This window comes from Eptatretus burgeri, chromosome 10, assembly GCF_056783735.1.
Source record: "Eptatretus burgeri isolate ZD-2024b chromosome 10, Ebu_testis_v1, whole genome shotgun sequence".
Lineage (NCBI taxonomy): Eukaryota > Metazoa > Chordata > Myxini > Myxiniformes > Myxinidae > Eptatretus > Eptatretus burgeri.
The window spans coordinates 15,113,902-15,124,990 of NC_140970.1; the positions used below are offsets into that span (position 1 = coordinate 15,113,902).

Here is an 11,089-nt window from a genome sequence, read left to right on the forward strand (position 1 = left end):
TAGATGGGAAAGACAGAACGTGTGAGATGATAGCTTAAGGTGGTATATGAGAAAGTCTGTCTGTGTTCTGCCTACTCAGCGCTTTTGCTATGCTTTTCTCCTCACACCACTGTTCAGGTCTGGACCCATGTCATCCAGCCCTCTGCACTCAGAAGCAGCCACAACACATCCAGGAGAAGATTGTCTGACCACGTGTGGAGACTGACTGACTCAAGATGGTGGCGAAGACTGTGGTGGAGACTGACAAGCTCAAGACTGACTGGTGAAGACAGCTATTTCACAGCTATTTTAGAGAGCCTGGGCAAAGGAGGAGCCTAAAATCAGGTCAAAATGCTCTGTAGGTGTATCAGAGCACTTCTATTGGCACACAGATGCCTCCCCGAGAAGTAGCCCCACCCCGCAAGACTCCAAAGCAGAAAATGGCCTCATTCACCCCCGAACCCGGCCTTACAATGGAGCTCCAATATCAACATGGGATGCGCGTTTTTGGGAGCGCTCTCCTGCCACTAATGTGCGCTAGGCTTCAAATGAGGGTCGTCATTTAGTGGAGCACCAGGGCCACTCAATGACATTGAGCAGACCCCAGTGCATTCTTGTGCTCCAAGATACATGCTGTTCAGACCCCAAGCATCCGTCATGGTGGGTCATGCCCATTGTTCCCCGAGATCCTTAATGGACTGTGGTGAGTGTATAAGGTACTGGCTGTGGTTGCGGAGCTTTGTAGCGGTTGTAGTGAGGTCGGGGAAGCGCTGTGGCATTTGTTATTAAGTGGTTGGAATGGTTGTGTTGAGGTGATTGAAGCATTTGTAGTGAGGAGGTATTTGTGGTGAAGTTGAGCATAGGTTATTGTGGGTATTTTTAGGAAGGCTTTGTGGAGGTCGTATGAAGGTTGTAGCATTGTGGTTCGAGTACTGAGGAGTCTGAAATGAAACGTCCATTGGGGAATGGTGTGCAGTTTGAATGAGGCCAAACGCGCAGTTTGAAGTGGTATATGTTCATGAGGCTCTCCATAATGTCACCATTCGGTCTGTGGCATGCATGCTTGCTTGAAGGAGAGGTCGTGTGTACAAAGTAAAATAAAATAGATGAATGGAATTAAAGACCTAACTAAAAGCCCTCGCAACGCATTTTGTCCCATTAACCCACGAGGCATAAGGGAAGGGCTAATCTGAAACAGATACTCATGAAATAACTGCCTGGGGACTGCTATATTTTGGGTGCATTTGCCTTGCGGAGTGGCGTTTTCACAGAACCGCAACAATATATTAGATATAAACAAGAATTGGTAAAGTAATTCAATACAAACGACAAAAAAGTAAGTAAATATATAAGAACATGACAGTAAAGTTTTTTTCTGCCCTTTCATCAGCAAGTTGCCCTTGGTAGCTTAGAAGTTTGCAGTCATAAATGATGTGGTCCCGGCACATAATCAGAGTATGCAATTGAAAAATGTGTCACCATTTTGAGGATATTGCTTCAAGTAGATTTGTTTGAGTACTTGGAAATAGTCTTGCTTACCCGAGCCAGTGCTTTCACCCATAGCTTGCTGAAATATCGGTCTTCCAGTTATTCCAACAGAATGACCAGTTGCATCACAATACAAGGGCCACACATGTTCATTCCCTTGTTTCCCTTTAATGTGTGTCCTAATGTCTGTGTGCAAAGCCTTGGATGAGCTTTTGACAACACAGAAAACAAAATTGTTCAATGCATGCACATACCAGGCTTTTCCCTACGTAAAGAAAGTAAAATCTGGCAAGGACAGATTAATGTCGTTGAGCAAAATATAAAATTTACAATCAATGCATCATGACCAGCGATGTGGCAACGCCAACATGACAAACAGTTAAACTGTCTCACGGTGTCAAAACTGCTTTAAATGACCATGGACGCACTCCAATAGTCAGGTTGTGTCCTTGGACAAACCTGAATAATTATCAGGATGCTACTGGAATTCTTGTAAACTGTGTTTTCATTTTCTAAAAGTTTATTTGTTCATTTATTTTGGTGATTTGACGCAAAATTCACTTTTTACAGTTTGCATTTTCATGCCTCTCGCACATTGTCTTGAGAACGAGTCAACCTCAATGTTTGGCATCACCGGAGACCGAGATCAGGCAAGGTAAGGAGAGATTACCCACTCACTGAACGACATTTATGAACCATATGGATTTTTACTGATATTTTGATAATGACATAGAAAATTCTACTGAGATTAGATAAATTTGCAGAAGCTTAAATTATCAATCCTTAATACTTACTGCAGATCCCAGCAAGATTTGAGCTCGGAATTTCTGTGATGCCGCACAACAAAGCGATCACTATAACTTCGGAAACTAGGCCTATTTCCTGTCTAAAATGCCATGTTTTTGGCACTTCCTTCATGAAATCTTATTTTTCCTGGCAACTGTGACAAGAATAAAAATATCCCGACTGTTCCCTGTGTTAAAATTTTCATGTCTTTGCAAATGCAAGTCTATTGTGAGGCTCGAACACTTTAAAGCAGTGCAAACATCCTTGTATAGACGTGAATAATTCTTTAAATGACAGAATTCAGAATCGATTATAAAGAACATCCTCTACTTGCTAAATTGGTGTGCTACAATAGCATAATTGTCAGTGAGACTTATTAAGAGATTTAAAGAAGCAACTTACAGCAAACGATTCAGGTATAATCTGACAAATTGTGTTCGCATAAGCCGATACAGACATCTTGTAGGAAACTTTTTTATTTAAACTGATGCAATAAATACAACCTGTAAGTCGATTATACCTACATTGTAGCATAATATGTATTCTGGGCCAGGAGTCAATCATGAGTTCAACCCGTCAGTTGCGTCATATCTAGGAGGAACAGTTGTTTGACTGATGCAGTGCCCCCGTTGGTTAGAGCAGGAATTTGGCCAGGGTGCCGGCGACAGCTCGCCCACTGGAACTAGCAAGATAGCCTAGAAATCTGCAAAGTCACCTGTGATCGGTTGAGCCTGGGTTCAATTTCAGCCCAGTTGTAAACTGTTACCCTAGTGTTTCATATGTTGGTCGACGCATCAACATGTGCATCGTCCCTCAGATATCTGTTAAAACTTGGTGTCCCATCTGCTAGCATTAGTGGGTGGATGTTAAAGGTTCTGCAGTATCTTTTGCGAAGAAAAGGTGAGTTATCACTCGTACATTGACCAAATTATGCAACTATAAGGCTGAAACTAGCAGGCACATCATTAGTGATGGAACTGCCAGGCTGAATTTAGAATTGGATTTCAGTCCAATATGCATTCACTAACAATAACTCACCCACTGTTTGTCAAAATACACTGTGGGATATTTAACATTCACCATCTAAAGTTAGCAGAAGGAACATCCAGCTTTATGTTCATCCAAAGTATGATACACTCGTTGAGCAACGTCCTGCTTCTGATGAACAATTCCAACAGTTTATAGTTGGGACAAGAATCAAACCCAGACTATACAGCTCAAAGGAGAGCGTGTTACCATTGGACCATCGTGTTAAGACAATCAAGCCTGTTAAAAGCAAAAAATTGCAATAACACAAACACAAGCCGTGAGGCTCTTAGAAATTACTTCCCAGCCAATTAACTAAGGACACAAAGGAAAAGCAACTAATCAGCATATTGGCCAATCTGCAGGAAAAATCACTGCAGATATCTTTTGTATTTCCACACACATGAGGAATGTAACAGTGCTTAGATGTTATCAAGATTAAATGGCAAAGTGCCAGAAACTGCACCTGCCACGAGGCATCAGTAACTGGTTGGTTTCAGGGTCCGTCACAAAATTAGGAAACAAGAATCCTCAACACAGAATATCCATCATGTTTTACTGATCTAACTTCCCTTCTTTTCTCTCTGTATATCCTGTTGTTTTGAAAGGCCAGTTTTGAGGAGTACGACTTGAAGCATATTATCAGGTACTTTTTGTGGGTTTTGGGTTTTCAATGTTTAAATTTGAGCCATGTTTTGGAAAATTTCGAACAAATCAAAAAAAATATCTCTCTCCATTAAGACATCAAGTTTGATTCAGGAACAAACAAAATAATGTTACAACCACAAGGAATAACAACAGAACGGAAAATTGACATAGGAGGAGGCCATTTCACCGATGAAGCCTGCACAACATGAACACCAGGTTAAATAAAGATGATATACGTGTGGCAGGCTCATGGACATCACCAGGGTGTTAATAATAATAATAATAATAATAATAATAATAATAATAATAATAATAATAATAATGTAATTACCTCAGTCAAAGAGGGTTTTCACCAATACCATGTCTGTCTGTCTGTGAGTGAGATATCTCAAAAGGTTGTGGACGGATTTAGACCAAACTCGGTGGACAGGTTAGGTGTGTGACAAGGACGAATTGATTTGAGTTTGGTGAAGATATGGATCTGGATACTATAATATTTTTCTTAATTTTTCAAGTGATTCTTCACCATTGGGAGGAAGGGCTAAAAACAACATACACTGCAGCATGGCATTTCAAAAAGTTGTGGACGGATTGGATTATGACAAAAACTTGGTGGATGAGGTGGGTGTGTAACAGTAACAAGCTGATTCAATTTTGCTTTAGGTCCGGATGCAGATCCAGCCAGTCAGTGAGATACAAAACGTAAACTCTTCAGCTTGGTGGAGGTATGTGCTTAACCGAGTGCAATTCTAGTTGTTTGTTTGTTTGTTTGTTTGTTTGGGGGGGGTGGGTGGACGAAGGCAGTTTTAGGGTGAGGAATGCTCAAACACCGACCACATATTAACTCTTGATGAGACTCTCTCACAGACAGTACAATCACTACATTTGTAAAACTAGAACAGCACTCAGTGGAGCACATTCCTCCGACAGGCTGAACAGTTTACGTTTTGTATCCCACTGATAGCCTGGATCTGCATCCGGACCTGAACCAACATCAAATCAGCTTGTTCTTGTCAAACACTTAACCCGTCCCCCAAATTTCGGACAAATCCGTCAACAACATTTTACCATTTCGTGCTACACATATCATTTTAGGCAGTATCTCTCAATGGTGAAGAATCACTTAGAAAATTCTCGTTTCTGGATCCGGATCTAGATTTTCAACAAAATCGAATCATTTCATCCTTATCACACACCCAACCTGTCCGCCAAGTTTTAACTGAATCCGTCCATAACCTTTTTAGATATCCTGCTCACAGACAGATAGACAAACAGGGGTGAAAACATAACCTCCGTTCACCTTCGGTGGCTGAGCTAAGAATTATCCATCTATACTCGAGCTACAACTACATGTCCTGCCAATATCCCCATACCCCTGTATCTCCAATGCACACAGTTACCTATATAATTCCCATTTTAACTTATCCACCCCCCTCCATCGCCCTGACCTTCCCAGGAAGACCATTCCATGCATTAACCACTCTCTAATTGGAAGACCTCCATCTAAAAACTGTCCTAACTGTCATCTGCTTTACCCTGAAGCTAAGGCCCTAAAACTGTCCATTCTGCTGAAAAACTCCGCTGTACCGTATCCTATCTTATCCACACGCTTCATTACCTCGAAAACATCTCCATCAGATCCCCTTGAAATCACCTCCTTTTTCATGTACAAAGTCCTGCCTCCTTCAGCTGTCCTCATGGGTTAGTCCAGCTAAACCCAAAATCAATCTAGTATCCCTGTGCTGAATCCCTCTCTTTGGCAGCTACGTACTTCCTCAGATGTGGAAATGTTCATGCAAATCAGTTTGAATTTTGCATCAATTAATTACTTTTGACCATATATTACAACTTTTCATTTTCATTCCAAGTATACTCGGACTGTGGCATGACTATGAGCGATTGTTGCCAATTTTACCGTTTTGTCGATATACTGATGTATTTTTTTTGCTGTTATGCTGCTCAACGGTTGTCGGAACACTTCCTGAAAACAATATGTTCGTGCAACTTGCATGAACTCTTGTAATGTTGTTTATAACTTTCAAAAGAGTACCGAGTTGTATAAATTCATTCAGTATATAAAATTTAAAATGTTGGAATAAAATTAGTGTAAAATGAAAATAATAAATTCCAGAATTTATAAAAAAACACCACTCTTCTTCTTCATTTTATTCTTCTACTTCTTTTTTTTCTTCTTCTTTATGGACTCAATTATTCCCACCTTCTTGTGGGGTTAGCTGGGGCATATTTTGTGCCAGGACCTTCAGGATCTGGAAGGCTATACCTGATGTTTGACTGAAGATGGCAGGAATTTGTAATTTGTTTTGGTGAACGGCGATAACGTATCACCTTCTTCCCAAAATACACCGTGTTATCTTTATTGTCCACCATTAACCGCTGGTGACAGACGGGTTGTCTGGCTTCACGACTTTCAGATTGATGACTCATCCTCCACATGAAACATCAAAGTGAGAGTTCATTGCTGGGTCGAGATTCAAACCCAGGCTAGAACACTCAAAAGGCGACAGTGCATACAAATCTGAGCTATCCTGCCAGCCCTCAAATTTATCAAATGGTAAATTTTGGAATTGAGAAATTGATCTCAATAAAATATCGATAACAGCGTCATAAATATCGATGTTATCATTATGAAGTTAAATATTGACGTTAACCAATGATATCATATTATGACATTATCCACACCTATAATTCTATAAATTACAAGCCTATTCAACAATGCATGATGCTTGCAGGATGTCCATGACACGACATTCTGCAAATGCTCTTATATTACAAATAGGCAAATACAATCACGGTCATTCTGGATCCTCTTGTGGAATATAATTTCACTAACAGAAGGAAAAAAGTACAATGAAAGACCTAAATATTTTGAAATTGCAAAATGTGATCGAATACAGCACATATAAATGTCTCAACACACTAGGGTCCGGTGATATATCGATGGACTGGTTATACCGGTATAAATTTTCATATCGATGCACCGGAATACCGAAAAAAACAAATCGATATGAAATATTTTTATTGGTAAAGCACCAATAAATCGAAGAGAGGTCTTTACAATCTTTAAAAGCTTTGATGCACTCGGCTACACCTGGAACACAGTGGACCGTATAACATCAAGACGTATGAGTAAGTAGATACAGTCGGTTTTAACTTTTAAATCTAAACATCCGAGCACCACACAAGCAATCACGTTTTTCTTTGCCCTTGTGGCTGGTTTTAAAGCACTTGCCATTTGGTTATTTGATATGAATCGGGTGTGCTTTAGTAAGCCTGTGTCGATTACCAGTATGGCGAGAGTCATACCGGCCTGTGCCCATTACTGGTGTGGTGATAATCATACCGACCTGTGCTGATTGCTGACATGGCGATAGTTATACCGGCCTGTGCCGATTACTGGTACGGTGATATTCATACTGGTCTGTGCTAATTAAGAGTTTGGTGATAGTAATACCGGCCTGTGCCGATTACCGGTACAGTGACAGTAATACCGGCCTGTGCCGATTACCGGTACAGCGACAGTAATACCGGCCTGTGTTGATTACCGGTACAGCGATAGTAATACCGGCCTGTGTTGATTACCGGTACAGCTATAGTAATACCGGCCTGTGCCGATTACTGATATGGCAATCCATGATCGTGATACCGGCCTGTGTTGATTACCGGTACAGTGATAGTAATACCGGCCTGTGTTGATTACCGGTACAGCGATAGTAATACCGGCCTGTGTTGATTACCGGTACAGCGATAGTAATACCGGCCTGTGCCGATTACCGGTACAGCGACAGTAATACCGGCCTGTGTTGATTACCGGTACAGCGATAGTGATACCGGCCTGTGTTGATTACCGGTACAGCGACAGTAATACCGGCCTGTGTTGATTATCGGTACAGCGACAGTAATACCGGCCTGTGTTGATTACCGGTACAGCGATAGTAATACCGGCCTGTGCCGATTACCGGTACAGCGACAGTAATACCGGCCTGTGTTGATTACCGGTACAGCGATAGTAATACCGGCCTGTGTTGATTACCGGTACAGCGATAGTAATACCGGCCTGTGCCGATTACTGATATGGCAATCCATGATCGTGATACCGGCCTGTGTTGAGTACCAGTACAGCGATAGTAATACCGGCCTGTGTTGATTACCAGTACAGCGATAGTAATACCTGCCTGTGCTGATTACCGGTACAGCGATAGTAATACTGGCCTGTGCTGATTACCGGTACCGCGATAGTAATACCGGCCTGTGTTGATTTCCGGTACAGCGATAGTAATACCGGCCTGTGCCGATTACTGATATGGCAATCCATGATCATGATACCGGCCTGTGTTGATTACCGGTACAGCGATAGTAATACCGGCCTGTGTTGATTTCCGGTACAGTGATAGTAATACCGGCCTATGCCGATTACTGATATGGCAATCCATGATCGTGATACCGGCCTGTGTTGATTACCGGTACAGCGATAGTAATACCGGCCTGTGTTGATTACCGGTACAGCGATAGTAATACCGGCCTGTGCTGATTACCGGTACAGCGATAGTAATACCGGCCTGTGCTGATTACCGGTACAGCGATAGTAATACCGGCCTGTGCTGATTGCCGGTACAGCAATAGTCATATCGGCCTGTGTTGATTTCCGGTACAGCGATAGTCATACCGGCCTGTGCCGATTACTGATATGGCAATCCATGATCATGATACTGGCCTGTGTTGATTACCGGTACAGCGATAGTAATACCGGCCTGTGTTGATTACCAGTACAGTGATAGTAATACCTGCCTGTGCTGATTACCGGTACAGCGATAGTAATACTGGCCTGTGGTGATTACCGGTACCGCGATAGTAATACCGGCCTGTGTTGATTTCCGGTACAGCGATAGTAATACCGGCCTGTGCCGATTACTGATATGGCAATCCATGATCGTGATACCGGCCTGTGTTGATTACCGGTACAGCGATAGTAATACCGGCCTGTGTTGATTTCCGGTACAGTGATAGTAATACCGGCCTGAGCAGATTACTGATATGGCAATCCATGATCGTGATACCGGCCTGTGTTGATTACCGGTACAGTGATAGTAATACTGGCCTGTGCTGATTACCAATACTGATCTTGCTTTGAAAGAAAATAATTTTCAATACAAGTTGAAGTTTGAAGTAAAATAAACATTCTCATCATGAGGGGGAAAGTCCCACCTGGCAATACTTTGAAAAAATCATCGTGCGTCAATGATGTGTTTGTCATATTATATGAATACCTAATGGTCTTATGGAGCCTGGTTAAAAAAAAACAAATATTCATTTATTTTTTTCTCCCAATATACCAGTACATACCGACATGAGCCCACAGGTATATCAACAACGCAAAACATTGATATCGACAGAGCCTACAAGTCTACAACACACCCTGATGGTTGCAAATCATGAAGGGTGTTGAAGATGTCAATCCTGCACTCCCCCCCAGGCTGGAATTTGGTCAGAGTACCGTTATGAAAGGCCTAATTTTAATGGTAATTCTTGGGAGTCGCATTGGTGATTACAAGAGGACAACCAGCTTTATGTACCTTCCAAAAATTGTGTCACAGGACAGTGCCCCGCAGATACAGATTGAATATCTTTCTTTTTTTCGCCAAATCCAATTATACCAGGGATGAATCCCAATATTAGAAAACTCAGAGACAAGCATGCTACTTACTATGGCATCCTGCCGTGTGTGTGTGTGTGTGTGTGTGTGTGTGTGTGTGTGTGTGTGTGTGTGTGTGTGTGTGTGTGTGTGTGTGTGTGTGTGTGTGTGTGTGTGTGTGTGTGTGTGTGTGTGTGCATATATATATATATATATTACACACACACACACACACACACACACACACACACACACACTCAAAAGAAAGAACATTGTTTAAAATGTAAATAACATACATATCTCAATTCAACAGAAACTACAGTGAACAATGAATGGTGACATGAAATTAAACAGTGAAGCTTCTCGGGAGAAAATGGACTTGGAGTTAATTGCGCGTCATCATTTGTTGCTCAATAATTAATGTATTTACTGTTTTCTAATGATTTTGACGTCACCATGTGAGAAGAACAGTTATACAAAGAAAAGACGAGTAAGAAAGGCGACATTGACATTGTGGCTGAAATGCAGAGAACTTTAGACAGTAAGTGCCTTTTAAGACATCATGTCCGTACTGCATGCAACCAGGTAGTAGTTGCTATTATTAAGGTCAGACTCCGATGTGGAAGCACGAATTGGAAAGATCAGAGGGTGGTTGAAGGTTAGCAAGATGACTGATGGGATGGGAATGTAAACAAAGACAACTTCAAGGTAAGATGATTGGCTTGGGCTTTAAAATAAGAACAGAAAGCAAACAGAAATTTGGGATGGACGTGGAGCAGACATTGCAGTGATAATACAAACAAATCAAGTGTACCTGCTAGACAGGTGAACAGCAAAGCTTGATCCCAGCAAACCATAACGTCCTCTCTCTCCTCTCTCTCTCTCTCTCCCTTTCTCCCTCTCCCTTTCCGTAGGACAACAGTGGGTGGATTCTCTTTCAGCATCCACAGAACGGGCGGGACATAAACGGCCTTTCTTATCGGCAGGAACCAGCGAGTACCTCGGTCATTTTTGTGGCTTTTGTTCTCATCGCTCACGGCTACTGATGTGTGTGCGTGTCGTCGTGTCGACATGGCTTCGAAGGCCACAACTTCGTGACATGTTTGCTCTTATATTATGCAACCGTGATCACTCTGTATTAACCTCAAGATTGAAATTGCTCACACACAGTCATCAGTACATTTGACCTGGAAGTTCCACATCCCCATTATTAAATGCCAGAACTGCAGGCAAGCTTGTGTTTCTCCATGATTTGCTTTCAGTCAATATTTCTCAGTTTTCCTCCCTTGGTAATCGACATTTGTATCATGATATTTGTATTAACTTATTGCCCTTTTTCTTGCCTCTTGTTACCCTGCCGTACTCCAAGCTTCCTCCTCCGGATTCGCCTTCCCCTTTGTGACATTCCCATTGACCCCTCTCCCCTCCAAGTATTTTCTTTCCCACATGCCTACACCCCACCATTTCCCCTTACACATATCTCCATATAATCCTCTTTGCTCTTCCACAATC

At 42.0% G+C, this 11,089-nt stretch overlaps 1 protein-coding gene across 1 annotated transcript in view; it reads right to left on the reverse strand.

Annotated features, from left to right (window-relative positions):
• LOC147017972 (uncharacterized) overlaps window positions 1–10,650 on the reverse strand; it is a 54,201-nt gene extending 43,551 nt beyond the window's left edge. Inside the window, exon 1 of the mRNA XM_085897107.1 lies at window positions 10,392–10,650. Coding sequence (XP_085753233.1) covers window positions 10,392–10,650 — 259 coding nt within the window. The remainder of the gene's footprint in view (window positions 1–10,391) is intronic.
• Window positions 10,651–11,089: the final 439 nt, after the last annotated feature.